This window comes from Marmota monax, unplaced genomic scaffold (genome assembly GCF_021218885.2).
Source record: "Marmota monax isolate L192 unplaced genomic scaffold, Marmota_monax_Labrador192_F-V1.1 WCK01_AAM20220418_F8-fsc00004, whole genome shotgun sequence".
In the NCBI taxonomy this organism is placed as follows: Eukaryota; Metazoa; Chordata; class Mammalia; order Rodentia; family Sciuridae; genus Marmota; species Marmota monax.
In genome coordinates this window covers 13,250,446-13,268,480 of record NW_026692881.1, presented here as the reverse complement: position 1 = coordinate 13,268,480, position 18,035 = coordinate 13,250,446, and the positions used below count along the sequence as shown (strand labels likewise).

Sequence of the window (18,035 nt, the reverse complement as noted above, 5' to 3'; positions counted from 1 at the left end):
GGGGTTGTGGCTCAACGGTAGAGCACTTGCCTAGCACATTCGAGGCCCTGGGTTCGATTCTCAGCACAACATAAAAATTAAACAAAATAAAATTATTGTGTCCAACTAAAAAATAAATATTTAAAAAATAAATAAATAAATAAAAGTGGGAGTAGAACCCAGCCCTTGGTCTCTTTCAGGTTAAGGTTCCTGCCACCATTACCTGTCCAAATAGACCCAAAACTTAAACACTACCACATGGGAAGTCTAGATTGTACAGAGGAGAAAATCTCTCTATTAACAGTGGGGGTGATAATGTGTAGTCACCCCTCCCCATCCCCACCAGGCCATTTGGGAATTCCAACAACTTCAGAAATGGGAAAGAGTTTCCTAGCAATCTCAGGTGGCAGAGGAAGCAAGGGGCAGAGAGTGCTGCTCTGGACACATGGGAGAAGAAAAATGTTAGAGCAAGCTCTGGTGAGGACAGTGTATTCCAGAGTTGGGGAGGGGACTGACAGCTGGAAATTTGACAAGACAAATGCAAAGTCCCCATTTCATATGAAGGGTACTATAATTGAAAAGAGGTTATGTACATGTTTTACTTTGAAATTGGTTGGGGTTAGGACAAGATGGAAAGAATAGACTGTAGTTTTTACTTTGTGTAGTGGTTTATTGTCCAGGGATGGCTACTCATCAGTTAGAAAATGTTACTAAATGACAGACTAATGGATTGTATGCTATTTTGTGGCTATTCGTGACACTCAGTTCCTTTTTTATAGTTTCCATTATCTACTGCTATGTAACAAACCACGCCCAAACTTAGTTGCTTGAAACATAATCACTTATTTATGCCTGATTCCATAGCTTGAGCATATTTGGAGAGAATGGCTCATACCTCCTCTGTGTGGCATTGGCTGGGGTCACTCATGTGACTGCAATCCGCTGGAACATCCAAGATGGCCTCTTATCCTCCAGGGCCTCCCTCCACATAGCCTTTAATTCAATAGCCTGGATTTCTTACAGGGCAACACAATCTGGAAAGGGAACATTCCAAGAGGAGGAGTCCCATTTGTGCAAGTGCTTATCAGGCTTTGGCTTGCATCAGTTGCACTTGCTAATGTTACATTGGCCAAAGCCCACAGTGAGGAGGAATGGGGCACACAGAGGCATGGATACCGTGAGGCGAGTTTCACTGGGGTTCCTACAGGTTGGCCTGTTACCTTGAAATTGAAGACGATGAGGAAAAATATTGCCATGAATCAAATGCTTGCTTTTTGTAGGCATTACCACATGATCTAATTCATCCTATACCACAATGTCATGAGTTTCTACATAAGAAAATTGACTTAGAGAGGTTAGGCAACTTGTCCTGGGTCTCTGTGCAAGAATGTGGAGGTATCTCTGGGGACTTAAAGAACCCAGGGGTGCTTTACTGCTGAGCTACATCCCCAGCCCTTTTTATTTTTTATTTTGAGACAGGGTCTTGCTAAGTTGCAGAGATATTTTTGAACTTTAATCATATTTACCCTTTCTTGATTTCTTTTTTTGGGAGGGTAGGAGGTAGCTAGGGATTGAACCCAGGGGCCCTCAATCACTGAGCTACATCCCTGGGCCTTTTGATTTTACTTTTTGAAAACAGGGTCTTGCTAAGTTGCTTAGGGCCTCACTAAGTTGCCGAGGCTGACTTTGAACTCTCAATTCTCCTGCCTCAGCCTCCCAAGCCACTTGGTTTACATGAGTCTTGTTTTGACTTTTCTTTCTAGCACAGGGGATTGAATCCAGAGACACTCTACCACTTGGCAACATCCTCAGCCCTTTTTTATTTTATTTTGAGACTATGTTTCCCAAGATGGCCTTGAATTTGTAGTCCTCCTGCCTTAGTCTCCTGAGTTGCTGGGATTATAGGCATGTGCCACTGTGCTTGGCTCTCTTGTTATTTGGTTCAGGGGACTGAACCCAGGGGTGCTTTACCACTGAGCTACATCCCCAACCCCTTTTATTTTTAATTTTGAGACAGGGTCATGCTGAGTTGCAAAGCTATTTTGAACTGGCAATCATCCTGACTCAGCCTCCCTAATCACTGGGATTACAGGTGTGCATCACCATGCCCAGTGTGCCTGGCTCTTCCTGTGCTCCAATCTTGGGGAAACCCTGTCTTCCAGATGAAAATAACTCCCAGGGCAGAGAGGAAGTATGAGGGTGTCTGGACTCTGATCCATCAACTATCTCCACAGTCACATCCTGAAACTAGCTCTATTTTTAGAGCTAAATAACTGCCATCTTTGGGAACTACAGAAAAACATTTGCAGATTAATTCTGGTTAGAACTGAAAATTTAGGCCCGAGATATTAGTGTTATGTCTAAGAGAACAAAAGTTCCATTGCAGAGAGTCTTTCTCCTAGACTTTTTGGTCCAGGTTTCGTAAGAGTTGCACTGTATGTATTTCCTTTTCCTCCTCATTCATTCATCCACCAAATAGTGAGCAGAGCTCTATGCAAACTGAGCTGACTGCATGCTGGAGACACAAAGATGAAAACAGAACCAGATCCTGTCTTTAGGGGTTTGTAATAGAGGAGAGAAAATACAGAAACAACACAAGTTAGATGCTCATCTGATCCTTCTTCCCTGATGACGGGACCCGGTAAGGGGTGGCACTGCTCTCCTAACCCCTGGCAAGACTGAAAATGATGGGGGGGTGGGGCCAGGGCCTCCTACTAACTGTTCAACTCAGGGCAGATATGGGCCAGAGTCATCAGCCTAGAGAGGGGACAGGGCTGGGCAGTTGAATCCGGGGGCTGAGGTTTGGAACTAAACATTGGGGTTAAAGATTTAAAGATGCCAAGGGAGTGGACAGTGGGAGCACATATGTATGAATTTCCAGAATTATGGGGCCAGTAGCCATGATTGCTTTTTACTTCCTGCTAGCTAACAGATAACCTTCACAACAACAGTCTGGTTCTTTGGGGAGAAATGTGATGCTCAATCATGAATGACCTGGGGAGATGGCAGGCAGATGGCAGCCCAGGGCCCAGGAGTTGCATTTAGCTGGAGGAATCTGGGGGAGGTTTTGATGACATTTGTCAGTGATGAGGAGGTTTTAGACTTGTGGACAGCAATGAGCCAGGGGGAATGGGGATATAAAGACATTCTGGCCAGGTGGACAGTGTTCTGGTAGATAGGGACAGGATCCCATGTTCTTCGTTTTTTTAGATCCCATGTTCTTTAATAAACAAATTTTAATTTCCTAGTTTACAGATATATTTTGCCACATTATTTGAAATTTAAAAATCCCACATATAAAGAACTCAAAAAACTTAACACCAAGAAAACCAAATAACCCAATCAATAAATGGGCTGAAGAACTAAACAAACACTTCACAGAAGAAGAAATACAATTGATCAAGAAAGATATGAAAAAAATATTCAACATCTCTAGCAACTAGAGAAATGCAAATCAAAACTACTCTAAAATTTCATCTCACTCCAGTCAGAATGACAATTATCAAGAATACAAGCAATAATAAATGTTAATGAGGATGTGAAGAAAGAGGTACACTCAGACATTGCTGGTGGGACCGCAAATTGGTGCAACCATTATGGAAAGCGGTAAGGAGATTCCTCAGAAAACTTGGAATGGAACCACCATTTGACCCAGCTATCCCACTTCTCAGTTTATACCCAAAGGACTTAAAATCAGCATACTACAGTGACACAGCCACATCAATGTATATAGCAGCTCAATTCACAATAGCTAAACTATGGAACCAACCTAGATATACAGATATATGGATAAAGAAAATGTGGTGTATATACACAATGGAATATTACTCATCCTTAAAGAAGAATGAAATTGTGGCACTTGCCAGTAAATGGATAGAGCTGGAGAATATCATGCTAGATGAAATAAGCCAATTCCCCAAAACCAAAGGCTGAATGTTTTCTCGGATATGTGGATGCTAATTCACGATGGCGGGGCATTGGGAAAGAATAGAGTTACTTTGGATTAGGTGGTAGAGGGGAGAGAAAGGAGGGGAGGGGGTATGGTGGTAGGAAAGATAATAGAGTGAATCAGACATTATTACCTTATGTACATATATAACTACACAACTGATGTGATTCTACATCACTTACAACCAGAAGAATGAGAAATTATACTCCACTTATGTATGATGTGTCAAAGTGCATATACTGTCATGTATAATTAATTAAAACAAATTTTAAAAATCCTAAGAAGCAATCCAAAATTACAACTAACCAACTCTTTTCCAGCTAACATCTAAATAAATTAGGTTGAAGTTGATACCATAAGCAGGTCAAAATTAAGACTACTTACCTGCATACTAAAATGATTTGGACCTATTTTAAGAGGAAACTCAGCAAACCTAAGATCTGGTGATATGATCAGTGGCATTATTGGTAAATCAAAGTTAAAATCTTCTTGCAAAATAGTTGATTAACTCTTACTCTTCCTTCTTCACTGCTAGATCACCATGTGATTAGGCAGCTTCTAATGCTGTACTAGACAGTACAGTAGCCACTGGCCACATGTGGGTATTTATAGTGAAGTTAATTACAACTAAATAAAATTTAAAATTCATCTCCTCAGATGCATTAGTCATGTTTCACACTGGCTACCATTTTGGATAGCCCACAATGGAACATTTCTAGAAAGTTCTATTGGGTAGTGCTATCTAATGACAGAGTTGTGATAAATTCCCAACTCAAAAACCTAAACACGTAAACACACATAGTCACAGTTTCTACCATGAGCTTAGATTATACTTTTGAATTTGTGTTTTGCATTTTTTTTCTGTTTGTTTTTATGGTGTAGGGGTTTGAACCCAAGGCCTTGCACATGACAGAAAAGTGCTCTACCACTGACCTACATCCCCATCCCCCCCCCCTTTTTTTTTTCATCCAGGTGTCTCTCCCCTAATTAGCGTGGTATGTGGGGCTGGGGCTCTAGCTCAGTGGTGGAATGCTTGCCTAGCATGTGTGAGATTTGATCGGTTTGATCCCCCAGAACCACAATGAAACTAAACAAAAAAACTAATACAAGGGGTGTATGCATGTGAGATTCATGCACTCATTTCCTGGACTTTCTCAATGAGCACTGCAGCAATAAAACTAGCTTGCAGATTTCAAGAGATACTGAGCAACTTAGAATGAGACCACCTCTACTTCCCTGCCTGTCAAATCAAAGCTCTCTTATCAAATAGGATTTTCAAGGGAATTAAATGGCAATCATGTTTCTGAAGCACTTAACATGTGGTAAGCCCTCAGTCAATGGCAGCTATTAAGCCAAGAGTGGTCGTCAAAAAGTGAACCATTTCATGTCCTGCTGAAAGAAAAACTGAACTCTGATAAAAGGGCATACGATGGACACATTTGGAAGAATCCTGTGTTCACAGCTTATGTATTGTTTCTCTCCATAAAAATAAATAAATGCTAGAGCTCTGCATTTCCTTTCCTCCCGAGAGAATCCAACCGTCTGGCTGATTTTGTTTTTACCCTCTAGGTAGCACAAGTAACCGATCCAGCACACGGAGCCTCCTGAGTGTGAGCAGCGGGATGGAGGGTGACAACGAGGTGAGAACGGGGACTCCCACCCATCTATCTGTGCTAGGTGTTGTTTCATTGCAAGAGACTGAAATCCAGGTGAAGAAGCCAGACACAAAAGGTCTTATATTAGAGGATTCATTTTATATGAAATCTTAGAAGAGGCAAATCCAGAGAGACAGAAGGACCACCGGGGGTTGGTAGGGGTGGTGGGAATGGGGACAAACTGCTTAATGGGCACTAATGGTTACACGATTTCCTTTTGGGGTGATAAAATTTTTTTCTTCCCATGTTGGGGATTGAACCCAGGGCCTCATGCATGCTAGGTGAGCTCTATACTGAGCTACATCCCCAGCCTTTTTTATTCCTATTTTTGAGATACAGTCCTACTAAGTTGCTCAGGCTGGCCTTGAACTTGCCATCTTCCTGCCTCAGCCTCCTGATTTTCTGGGATTACAGATGTGTGTCACCATGCCTGGCTCTGAAATGTCTTGAAACTAGACAGACAGCAAAATTGTTCACTGTAAAATGGTTGGTTTTCTGTTATGTGAATTTTCCCACAATTTAAAACGAAGGAAGGGATGATGGAAGGAAGAGAAGAGGGAGGAGTGGAAGGAAGGAAGAGGACAGAAACATTCAGACTAATTAAGCCAAAAGGGGTATCTGTGGGAAGCAGCTGGGGAGTCTCAGGAGATTCAGGGGCAGGGATCATGCAGGGGCCTAGATCAGGAGCTGCAAGGCCTGCCAGAGGGACAGGGCCAAATGTGTGTGTCCTGTGTGTCCCAGAGCCAAATGCTCTTTGGTCTCTGCCTCTTTGTGCAAATTGGCTTTCTTCTCTCCTGTACTCTGGCTTTTCCTGCTTCTCCATATGTGCAGTGTCGCAGTCCCCAGAAAGCCTCTGGGCAGTGAGGAATTTTAGGCTGAGGCCACACTCCAAGTTGGCCCAATTTGGGTCAGGTTGTGTACCCTGATCTAGTGACCGGTGGCTGGGAGGAGCAGCTGGAACCACTTGCGTCACCACCAACTCTGAAATCTCCTGAGAACAGGTCAAAGGAGGCCATTTCTGGCCTCCTTTAAGCAATGAGGATTTAAAGTCTAGGAGTTTGTGATAATTTGGGCCAGATTATCTTTTTCAGTTACTCCAGGAAGACATAAAAAGCTGCCTGGTGTTTTGGGGTTGATTACCAGTTTATAGACACCTGTACAGTCAAAGCCCAAGAAGGGCTGATGGGTGGTGGGGATATGGGTGTCCAGCTATGTGGGTGGTTTAATGTAATTTTCACCTGTCTTTCTCATTTTCTTTGCTGTAGGACAATGAAGTCCTCGAAGTTACTAGAAGTCGTAGTCCGGGCCCCACACAAATGGATGGACCACTTACTATTCCCCTTGAGAGGCCTCCCAGGGTGCCTCCTCGAGCTGCCTCCCAGAGGTAACATTGAAGCTGATATGAAATATCAGGGAAGGGTAGGATTCAGGGAACAGAGCTACCTGGAATGCCAGCTTTTTCGGCAGTGGGTTTTTCATTAACTTAGGTGATACTTTATTTAGTTGCAGATACTTTAAGTAGCAAATGTACTACTTCATAAATGAAATTCATTGACAGATGTCAACTCTTAAAATAAAGTTTATGTTTGGCTAGAATCCAAGTCCTTAATATCGAACTCACTTGACTGTATTGTGGGGACAGTGCCTTTGGGAACAGGAGATAAGAAGGACTTGGAAATGAAATGAAGGAGGAAGCAGACTGGCCTGTTAGGCGTGCACATGGCTCCGGAGCTACCCTCCTGGGGCCAGGTGTCCAGCTGATGAATTCAGTGCTTGGATGAATTTTTGCACTTTTATGTGGCTCAATATTCTTTTCTATAAAATGTGGTCACTATCAGAAGTCTCTCACTGAGTTATAAGGATCGAGTTCATGGCCTATGTTAAGAGTTCAAAAATATGAATAGTATGTCTTATGCAGAAGAGCAAACACCTGGAGATTTGAAGATGAGCATTAGCATAAAGAGTGTGACTAATATACTAGGCTCTGATGTATGTCTTCCTGCATTTGGTACTGGACCTCTGGTAGGAATCTTCTTATATAGTCTTTGTGGAGTAACAGAAAAAGTGGTCAAAGCTAGCTAGTGTGTCCACCAATACAGAAAGGAGCCATTGGGAATAAAAGTCTTTAATTGTCTTAGGAATTTAATTCTTTGATGTTTAAAATATAATATGCTAGGTGCAGGGGATAAGAAAGGAGGAACCCCCCCCCACACACACACACACAAACCCAGGATGTTTTTGTACATTCTGAAACTTTAACATAAAGCTCATTAGTGGAATTTGTAGGGAAGTGTAACCAGGAGGCTTTTCTTCTAATTTTCTGAAAAGAGAGGCCAATTTTGTGCTTTTCCATTTCTCCTTTGCTATTTACCACTTTTGCAACATTTATGAACTGACACCTGCCTCTCAAACATCCTACAGCCCCAAGCCGCACCACATTCGACAGGTGTATTTCTCTGGTGTGGACGAGAGGGCACATATTAGAATATCACCACTCAACAAGGAACCTGAGTGATAATCTAGTCCAGTCTCTTGAATTTGTATTATGTTCTATTGGTTGAAAATTTAGCTGGTGATTGTGGAAGCACCTTATTAAGAGCCATTATGGTAATAAATGCCATTATTTATTGTGGCAGGTTTTATATCAAACACAGTAGATACATTATCTTGTTTAATTCTCTCCACAGCCCTAAGAGATGGATATTTAATGTTATCACATTTTGCAGATGCAGAAACTGGGGCTTGAAGTTGGGTGGAGACTTGGTCTGTGTGACATACCTGAGCATAACTGACTCTGGGACAGTTTTTTTTGGGGGGAGGGGGTAAATGGGGGTTGAACTCAGGGGCACTTGACCACTGAGCCACATCCACAACCCTGTTTTGTATTTTATTTAGAGACAGAGTCTCATTGAGTTGCTTAGTGCCTTGCTTTTGCTGAGGTTACTGAACTCATGATCCTCCTGCTTCAGCCTCCCAAGTTGCTGGGATTACAGATATGTGCCAACACACCCAGTTTAGGACACAGTTTTTTAGTCACTGTGTCAAGAAAGTCTCCATGTCAGGGGAGGAGACCCAAGATCCAAAACCTTTTATTCCTGAAGGCTGAGGACTTTGGGGGCAGTTGTCTAATTGTGTTAAAACAAAAGAGTTGGGCTGGGGTTGTGGCTCAGTGGTAGAGCACTTGCCTAGCATGTGTGAAGTCCTGGGTTGGATCCTTAGCACCACATATAAATAAATAAAGTAAAGGTATTGTGTCCATCTACAACTAAAAAAAAAAGAGAGAGAGAGAGAGAAAAAGAGTTGTCAAGCTTGAAACTATAGCTATAAAAGATTGTAGGATTTTGTTTATGGAAGAGAAAAAGAGAGTGATCAAGGTTCCAGAAACTAGAGACTGGAAACTGGGATGCACTTAAAACCTAAAAAGCGATGGCAGATGAATTATATTTGGGGAGTTTGAAAGAATGTTGTGAAAATGATGGGAGGAAAAGGGGAAAAATACTCTTTGTTAAAGAGACAGCATTTGCAAAGAAACCTGTAATTGATGGAAGTTGGGGTTTCCACGCATTTTTTTTTTGGTGTGAAATAACATTTGCAAATATGCAATTATATTGTAAGCATGTATTTTCATAATAAAATGAGGCAAACTTTGAGCAGGGAATAAAGTGAGCTCCTCTCCTGAATGGCTTGGATGACTGACCTTCTGGCAGGCTGCAGAGGCTGACTGTATGTCCCCATCTCACTCTCAGATCTGGGAATGGGCGACTGCTCTCAGCCCTTGTTCTCCTGAACCACCATTCCCACTCAAGCTGCACTGTCCAGTACAGCCTTGATCCCACACTATCCCAGATCTGGTCCAATCCTGGGCTCACTCCACGTTTTATCCCCAGAGCCTGAATTGCCATCAGCAGATAGCCTCCATACCTCCATTGTCATCTCCATCTTCATCTCCTGATGTTGACTGGGGATCTCCACCCAGATGCCCCACAGGGATGTCAGACACTGCCTGTGCAAAACTGAGCTCACCAGCCTACCAAACATTCTGGGCCCAAGCTGCCTCCTTCTCATGCATTCCCAGTCTGGGATTGTGGTGTCATTCTTTCTCTTCTCTAAGCCCCAAACCCAAGAGTCCTCCTCAAGATTCCCCACTCCAGACTTTGCCCATTCTGCTACTCTGTCAGCTCTCAGAGCCACCCTCTCCTTCCCATCTGCCAGTGCCTAAGTTCATCTTGTAGGCCCACACCTACCTCCCTGCCTCTCGTCAGTCCCTCCTCCACATGCAACCAGCATGCACTTTCTAGAACAGAAATAGCTGATGATGTCATTTCCTGGCTTAAGAGCCTTCGGATTTAAGTCTGTGTATTAAGTCCCACTCCTCTCCTATATTCACCTATGCTCCAACCCATTAGGAAATCTGTGTTATTTTGTACTGTTTTCTTTCTTCAATCTGTTCCTTTTGCCTGGGAAGCTGTCTTTCTAGTCCCTTCCAGTCTCTGCTTATGCATCCTTTAGGACTCAGTCCAAACATTACCTCCTCTAGGAAGCCTTCCCTGATATTTCCATGCAGAGTGTTTCTACTTTTGTTTCCCCAAATACCTCTATTCTAATACATTCCACATTGCAACCCTTATTACATCCCTGTCTCCTCAAGTGGATGGTGAACCTTGCGAGAGGAAAAACTACTTTTGATTTAATTTTTTAGATGTTTCCCCTGGTGCCCGACACAGGGGAAACTGGGATGCACTTAAATACCTAAAAATACACTGGCGTGTATTAGGAACTTAGTAAATATTTATTGTGTAAATGGATGGATGGATTGTAACAGCTTGGGTTGGACTTCCTAAGCCCTTAAAACAGCCATCAAGCCACCCACCATGGTGCTGGTGGTTTACAGACAGTAGAAGGAGCTTCTGCTCTCACCTACTGTGAGTTCCCAGTACATTTATTTGAAGAGACAAAGAAAAGAAGGAAGATGGTGGTGAGGATTGGAGCAGGTGTGGTGTAACATTGCCTGGTATTTCCCTTGCTCCTTAGACCCCTTAGGGTGGGACAGTGTCAGCTCTGCGTAGGTAATGTCCTGTCACAGTTGAGGGGAAAAAGGAAAACTTTCACTAAGTATTTCCCTTTTGTTTTGAACTTATTTGGCCATTCACTAGTGAGTTGCCATCACTAACCAACACTTGGATTTAAGGAAAAGCCTGTGACCTATATAACCAGAACCTGCTTCTGGAGGCCTCCTACAGCCCCATGAGTTAATCCTTTAGTTTCTGACTGAACAAGGTCTGTGGAAATCCAACGAGGGACTGGAGAGGTCAGGAAATGAGTGGACTTGGGACACAGCTACATATTAACTAATAGGGAAGTTAAAAATTATGTTAAATAGAGTAAATGACCACACAAAGGCATACCAGAAAGGAGCCCTATTTTAAAAGAACATTAACCGACCTCAGGACTGAGTGCTGACGATGTGTGAACCAAAGTCTTCATAAGTGACCTGTCACCCTGAACAGGGAGGAGAAAGAGGCCAATGCCTACATGTCTCTGATCAGTCAACTCCAACTTCAGCTTCCCAGTGTTCTGGAGAGGCAGGCTCTCCACAGACCACTCCCCCATTTGGATCTAGAACCTTTCTACCCCCCAGGTTCCAATACGTGTACAAGTCCCTTTCTCCAAGATGGGGTTTCCAGTCTGTTCCAGGAGTTGCTCATCAGAATGAAACACAGTAGATGAGCATGGAAGCTCTGCAAGCATGATATGGCATGCTCGCAGGTCCACCCAACTGCGGCGTGTGGCAGCAGAACGAGAGAGAGGCATTGGGAGGGAACTGTGTCTTGTAGAGGGAGATAAAAGTACCAGTCTTCCGGGGAAAAGATCTTAGACTAACCTTTCATCCTCATAGTGAAATTTTTAGCTTTACTTCTCAAGTGCCTACTCCAAGCCCCAAACTGTGCTGTCTGCTTCCAGTTGTCATTGCTATGCCACACATACTCTAACGTAGGTGTCATTAACTCTGTTTGCCAGATGAGAAGACAGTCTCAGAGAAGTTGAATTTGCATACACACAGGTGTGCATAAATGTCTCCACTAGATGTTCCTGTATGTTCTTACCTTCCCCTATCAAAACACTCAACAGAGTATCTGAGTTGGGCTATTGTCTGTCTCATCTACACATTTACAGTATCTTAAGGGCCAGATTCATGCCCATTTTACTTGTTGCTACATACCACATGCAGGAGTACATGCATGGTAGGCAAATGTTTGTAAAGAGAGGAAGGAAGGCAGGGAGGGAGGGAGGGAAGATGTTTGGGGAGGGAGGGTTTCTCAACCTTCATTGTTCTCTTATAACACACAGTTTATAGGGCAGGCTGGGGAGAATGGGAGCAGACCACCCTTTCACTTTCACTGGATAAAGTTCAGTTACTCAGCGACAAAAAACACAAAACCATCTATCTCAGGGAGCAGGGCAGGAAGAGGTCCTTCTGTGGTTATTCATTGCTACTTCTACCTTGTTCCTGAAGTGGCCCTGCACTTCCCAGCTCCGTTTTCATTTCCTTGACCTACGTAAAACTAATATTCAGGAGACATTTAGTAAATATTTACTCATTGATTCATTCAGTCCTCGAGTATGCAACTCCCGGGTAGTACAGTTCAATTACAGCATCTGACAAAGCTCTCTTTCTGGACTTATTGACTTGCTTCCAAGAGAATTAAATATTGGTTTTACAGCACACATGTGGAAATGCCATTTGTAATCATTGAACCTGTCTGTAAATAGACTCGCCCTGGTCTACCTGGAGTGTCATTTAGGACCTTACAAAAACCTTCCAGCATAACACGGAGAGAGGCTTTAGGAAAGCAAATGCAGAGTTGAAATAAGACCTAATGGTCCCACAGGAGGTGGTTCTGAGCAGCAGACTAAGTTCTCAATTCCTCTCTCAGCAGGCCTCCCTACCACACGTGGGCTCCTGCCTGGCTGCCTATTTGAATCACTGGTGTTTTAAGATCTAGGTTTCATTATTATTTAGGTGTGGTAAGGTCAACATATCAGGAGAAAATGGCCACTGAAAAAACATAGTTCCCAAGAGCAGGGAACATGTCACAGCATGGCGGGGGGGGGGGGGGTGTGTGCTCACACCAAGAAGCACCAGAGTTGGTTGGGAAGCAGAGGGAATGAAGGGAAGACTTGGGCAGGAGCTTTCATTATGGTTTCCATAGGAAGAAATGAGTGAGATAGGGTTGCTGTTTTAGGATCTGCTAGTGGGATCTGGAGCATTGGCTCTCCCTAATTATCTCATATCTGACCCTGGGGAAAATCCAGATTGGATAATGACCCCAAGGAAATGGATGGATATGGGTGTGGATGAGGTGGTTTGTAATAAAAGTGTGCTTGGTGCTTGCAGATGGGTATCTTGTTTGTGAATCAGTCAGGACCAGCTAACCCTGGAAAACAGTTCCTCCAAGGGCGACAAGACTCCAAGAGGGAAAACATCAGAAAATAAAAGATGTAGTTAATACAGGTGGTTACAGAAGGGACACTATTAAAATGTTTCAATGCTTGAGCCATGTCCTCCAGAGATTATGATGGGATGCATCTCGGATGGAACCTGGGAATTGGTATTGTTAAAAGCTCCACTGGTGATTCTAATGTGCAGCCAGGATTGTGAGCCACCGCTGGCATGCATGTCACTCAGACACTTTCAGGGTGGATCCAGTTTCATTAATTGAGGGATCTGTCCTTTGTATATTACACAAAGTTTACCACAAATCATGGATGCCTAAGAGCTATTTAATCATGTTACTTCTAAAATAGAGTTGCTTTATCTTTCATTTCAGACCTCCAGCCAGAGAGAACTTTCTTCCTCCTCCACCTGTTCCACCCAGAGGTCGCTGATTCCATCTCCTAAGACCTGCCTTGCTGCCGGACTTTTAAGACTTGCAATTTCCAGCCTGTTAATGATGACTTCATGTTGAGTTTTCTGGCATGACTGCTGACTTTAAGATCCAGTCTCATTGCTGACATTGTTGCAACCCTGCTGGCTTGGGTTATCCTTGAAGAGGAATGAAGAAGTGAAAACCAAGGACTTGATTCACCATCATCAAGTATTTTGATCCTCTTTCTTGTTTGCCAAAAGGATGAAGACTCAATCAGGACACTTATCTCAAATCTCTCATATCAGAAATCTAACAAGAGTGATCAGAAATGTACTTTATAAGTGATTATATGGCAGTGCACTTGTATTAGTCCCTATGTATTTGCTAGTCCAGTCTAATTTCTAGAAGGGAGTATAAGACTTTCAGTATTCAAGTAAGAAAAGAAGTGACCTAATTTAAAATAATTCTTCTACTTTCCTGTATGTTCAGGAGTGTGTTTGAGTGGTAGAACTAGTCATATACAAATAACCCGAAAAAGACTTTGGAAAAAAATTAGTCCTAATTCTTCTTATACAGAAGGCAAATCTGGGGTCCCCTACAAGTCTAGAACCAAGAGTGCTTGGTTGGTTAGAAGAAGAGGAAGGTTTAGAATCTGGGTCTGCTGATTCTAGGTTACTACACTCTCCATCCAAAAGGACAGTCCCTCTTTCCTTCAAGAAATGCCTAAATGTAGAAATTCACCAGCAACTGATTATTGGCATTCTAGAAGCTTTTCTCTTCCATATCTTCAAGGCATGGAACTACCAAGTAGCTCTTTCAGTTTAGAAATTTATATTTTCAAAACAGTGATATTTGCCAGGGAACCACTGAAAGTGGTTAGAACCAGAAGCTTGGGATTCCAGGGAGCCCATTTCTTGTTCTCTTGTCTTCCTAAGTCTTAGTTCTGGCTATAAAGAGATAGGAAGAGCCTTGGCTTCCCCCCCGCCCCCCCCCACACTGCTGAAGAGTCTAAAGAGGGAGAAAGAATCTAAAATAGTAATAGTTGTCTATTTTCTTCCAGACTTATTAAACCAGGCTTGGTAAATCTGTTTGTGCAGAGACTTTGTGTAGAGACTTAAATATGTCATGAGTTTTGAGTCCCCATCAAACAAGTATACCTTTAAAGCTCACATCCTTAATGATGCTTAAACATTTAGTAAAATCAGTATCTTAACTGTTGCTTTAAAAATATCAGAAATCTGGTGGTTTCAGACCAGACCAGAGAATAGACTTATTCTCCAATCCCTCACAGATATATAAAAAACACATCATTAATGGGCCATTTAAATACAGTTTTATCAGATCCTTTTCTAATAATTAAAGGTTCTTTCTCAATCTCATTCTTCAGCACAGCAAACAAGAACTCTTATTGAAGTTGGGAGCTTCTGGAGGAGTCTTAGGTTTTGTTTGGTTTTGATATAAAATACAATATTGGCCACACCATATTGAAAATGTTTGCACCGATTATCTTGTGTAGCGCCTGGCACATGGTAGCCATTCTGTGAATGGGCCCTCAAAGGTCCCTTTGCTTTCTTTATCACTTCTTGGGGAGAAACAGAAGTATGTGAGATAAAAAGAATAAGAAATTACAATATCGATACGGTTGTTCTTCCTGTTTTTTATAGACAGTCTTTTATCTAAAAAATATTTGATTTTGATAAGAGATACTTTTTAAATATTCAGTACCTCTAAACCTCTTTTTGAATGCCAAATAACATGGTAAAATCTATATCGGCCAATGGTGTTAGCATCACTGTGCAATATTTTATTATTTATTGTGTTTTGTTATATTAAAATAAGTAGAAGACACAAAATGAAAATGCTGATGAGAAGCCTGTGTCTCATGAATGTGGCCCACTTTAGACATGGTTGGAACTGATCAGAGGTACCCAGTCATAAGTGACAAGTCTTAGGCTCTCAGTGGATCCTCATTGAATATCCAAACTGGTTAGCTGCATATAAAAGAAGGAAGTATCTAGATTAAAAAATGGTAGTGTGTTATCAAAGAATTTTGCTAATGTTGAGGAGAAAATTTTATTTTCTAAAAAGAAAACTGCACATTATAACATAAACTTATTTAATTTCCACATACTCAAAGCATTTGTATACCTTTTTAGGAATACATTATGTGACAAAACCATAGACTGTGAATATCATGAGGATCAGAAACTAAACTATAAGCAGTATCTAAGTAGACTGTTCCAGAGTATTCTCTATGATGCTTTCGGAGACAGCTCTGCTTCCACCGTTCTTCTGCAAGATTTTACAGACTGGCTTAATAGAAAGGGAAGGAATTGGTCATATTCACTGCTATTACTTTTGCCCCTGTTTAGAAGGTAGACTGGCCTCCAATTACTAGGCCAGCACTGTTCCTTCATGTTATGTTAAAAGCCAGGAGCAGATAACCCAACTAAATAAGCCATAAAGTATAAGACTGAGAGATTCTGAACAAGAGGTTGTGTTGCTGTCAAATAATTTAACTTGACTTATTTAATGATGTGAATAAACCCTTATGCTTTGCCATAATTACACAAAGTGATGGAATGTAGATGACTTTAATGAATATTTTTACAAGTCATGTTACCCAACCCTCATTTTTTTCTTTGCTTTGTTATTAACAAAAAAGATCCTAATCAGTCCAGTATCATTTTAATAGCTGGGATTTTTAGATACCTCTCCCACATTCCAGGAAGTAAAAGTTGTTTTTTCCTGCTCCTCCTTCAGCGAATAGTGTGTAGTTTTACAGCTGCGTGGTGGAGGAAGCATTAGTAATATTTATTTTTGAGAAAGACAAGTAGTTAATTTGGATAATTCTAAGATTTATCCTAAACATCAATCCCTAATTTTAAGAAATCTGCTTATATAAATATTTTCTTTGATTGGATAAATAAATTTTGTTTGGTTCATTTCCAAGCAAGTTATTAAGAGTGTGAAATGGTCTTCATTCATTCCTGCTGGCCAGATTCTGTGTTCACCAGGGTGGTAAAAGGAGGAGTGGGAGGTTGAAATGCATATTTTGAGATACAACTTGGAATTCATTTTCTCATAGAATCAGCAAAAAATAGATGTCTAGGCTAGCCCTCCAAAGCTCATTGAACCCCATGGTGTGGGAGAAGTGTCTTATTCATGGACATAGTATGAGCATGGTGTAGGGAAGAGAATGTGGGCTTGGAAGTCTGGAAGCCTAGTTTTGATTTTAGTCTGTTCCTAACTTGATGGCTTCACATGACTCACCTATGTGGCTCTGTGTTTTATCATCATAAAGTGGAGAGATATAAGTCCATGAAACTCTGTAAGCTCAAGTCTAAGGCAAAAGATGAGGAATCTCTCATTCTGAAGAAGCATGGAGATAGTCTTATTTAACTGGCAAGGATTTCCTTATTTAACTGGTGAGGATGCTGAGGATCAAACCAAGGTACTTACACATGGTCAGCAAGGTCTCTACCTCTGAACTACATCCCCAGCCCAAGGATCTTTTTATTATGTGAATGCTGCTGTTGTGGCTTTCTGGATTATTTTACCTGTCATAAGCTCTTTAACCAAAACTGAGTCTTACTAAAATTACAAGTGGCTGTACAGCCATTTCACTGCCATTCCCTCCTTCCCTATTTTGGCATGAGGGAGTTCATTTATTTAGATGAAAAATCTTGTGGAATAAGATATATTGATGTTTTTTACTACCTACTTTGGCAAAACAATCCTAATTTTGATGGTGCTCCTGAGCCCCCTTTTTAGCTATGAAATCATCAGGTTCTAAGGATCTCTGAAGCCACACTTCATTTCCTCTAACCAGTTCCTTTATTTCCTATTCCTGTTTTCCACACTTGCTGCTATCAGACTTATTATCACCTTATGCCATTTATCAACATCATTTCCCTGATAACCTACCAGAGTTCCTGACACATAGTAGAGGCTCAATAGCTAATGACCTTACAAGCCCTGCCCTCTATTATACTTTCCCAAATACACCACTAGTCTCCCCTTTTCTCATGGTCATTGCTCTTAATGCTCATGTAACATCTGTTGGCTACATATTGTGCACATCCTTTTTTGTACTATTACTCTTGTTCTCTGTTGTATGTAAAGTTTCCTGGTTTTAAGTCTATCTTTCTTGGATGAATACTTTATACTTTTTACTTATAATATTTATACTTTTTCTTGTGTCCTCTACACCTCCAAGCATTTGCCAACCCAATTTCCCCCACAAAACCCAGCAAGAGCTATGGCTCAGATCTGTGGAAGCTGGTGATGGATGTTTAAGAAACTACTCATCCATCTTAATGCAGCACTTGCACTGCTTGTTCTTCAATTGCCCATTATCACTTCATTCAAAGGCTCTGTGATTATTCATTCACACAGCATTTACCAAACTTCCCCTATGAGCAAGTCACCAGCTAGGTGCTCGGAAGATATACAAAGATGAATAAGATGCCTTCTCTGATTTCTATAGCAATTACTGATGTACGAGTCATACAGCAATTAATCTTGTACTGCCTTGTGATGTCTCTTATGCTATCTAGAAAGCATTCTTTAAATCCTGCTAGG

At 41.6% G+C, this 18,035-nt stretch overlaps 1 protein-coding gene across 1 annotated transcript in view; it reads left to right on the top strand.

Annotated features, from left to right (window-relative positions):
* The window catches only part of Pik3ap1 (phosphoinositide-3-kinase adaptor protein 1), a 116,043-nt gene extending 99,632 nt beyond the window's left edge, over positions 1-16,411 (top strand). Inside the window, exons 15-17 of the mRNA XM_046450545.2 lie at positions 5,498-5,568; positions 6,849-6,967; positions 13,413-16,411. Coding sequence (XP_046306501.1) covers positions 5,498-5,568; positions 6,849-6,967; positions 13,413-13,470 — 248 coding nt within the window. The 3' untranslated portion in view covers positions 13,471-16,411. The remainder of the gene's footprint in view (positions 1-5,497; positions 5,569-6,848; positions 6,968-13,412) is intronic.
* The last annotated feature ends 1,624 nt before the right edge of the window (positions 16,412-18,035 follow it).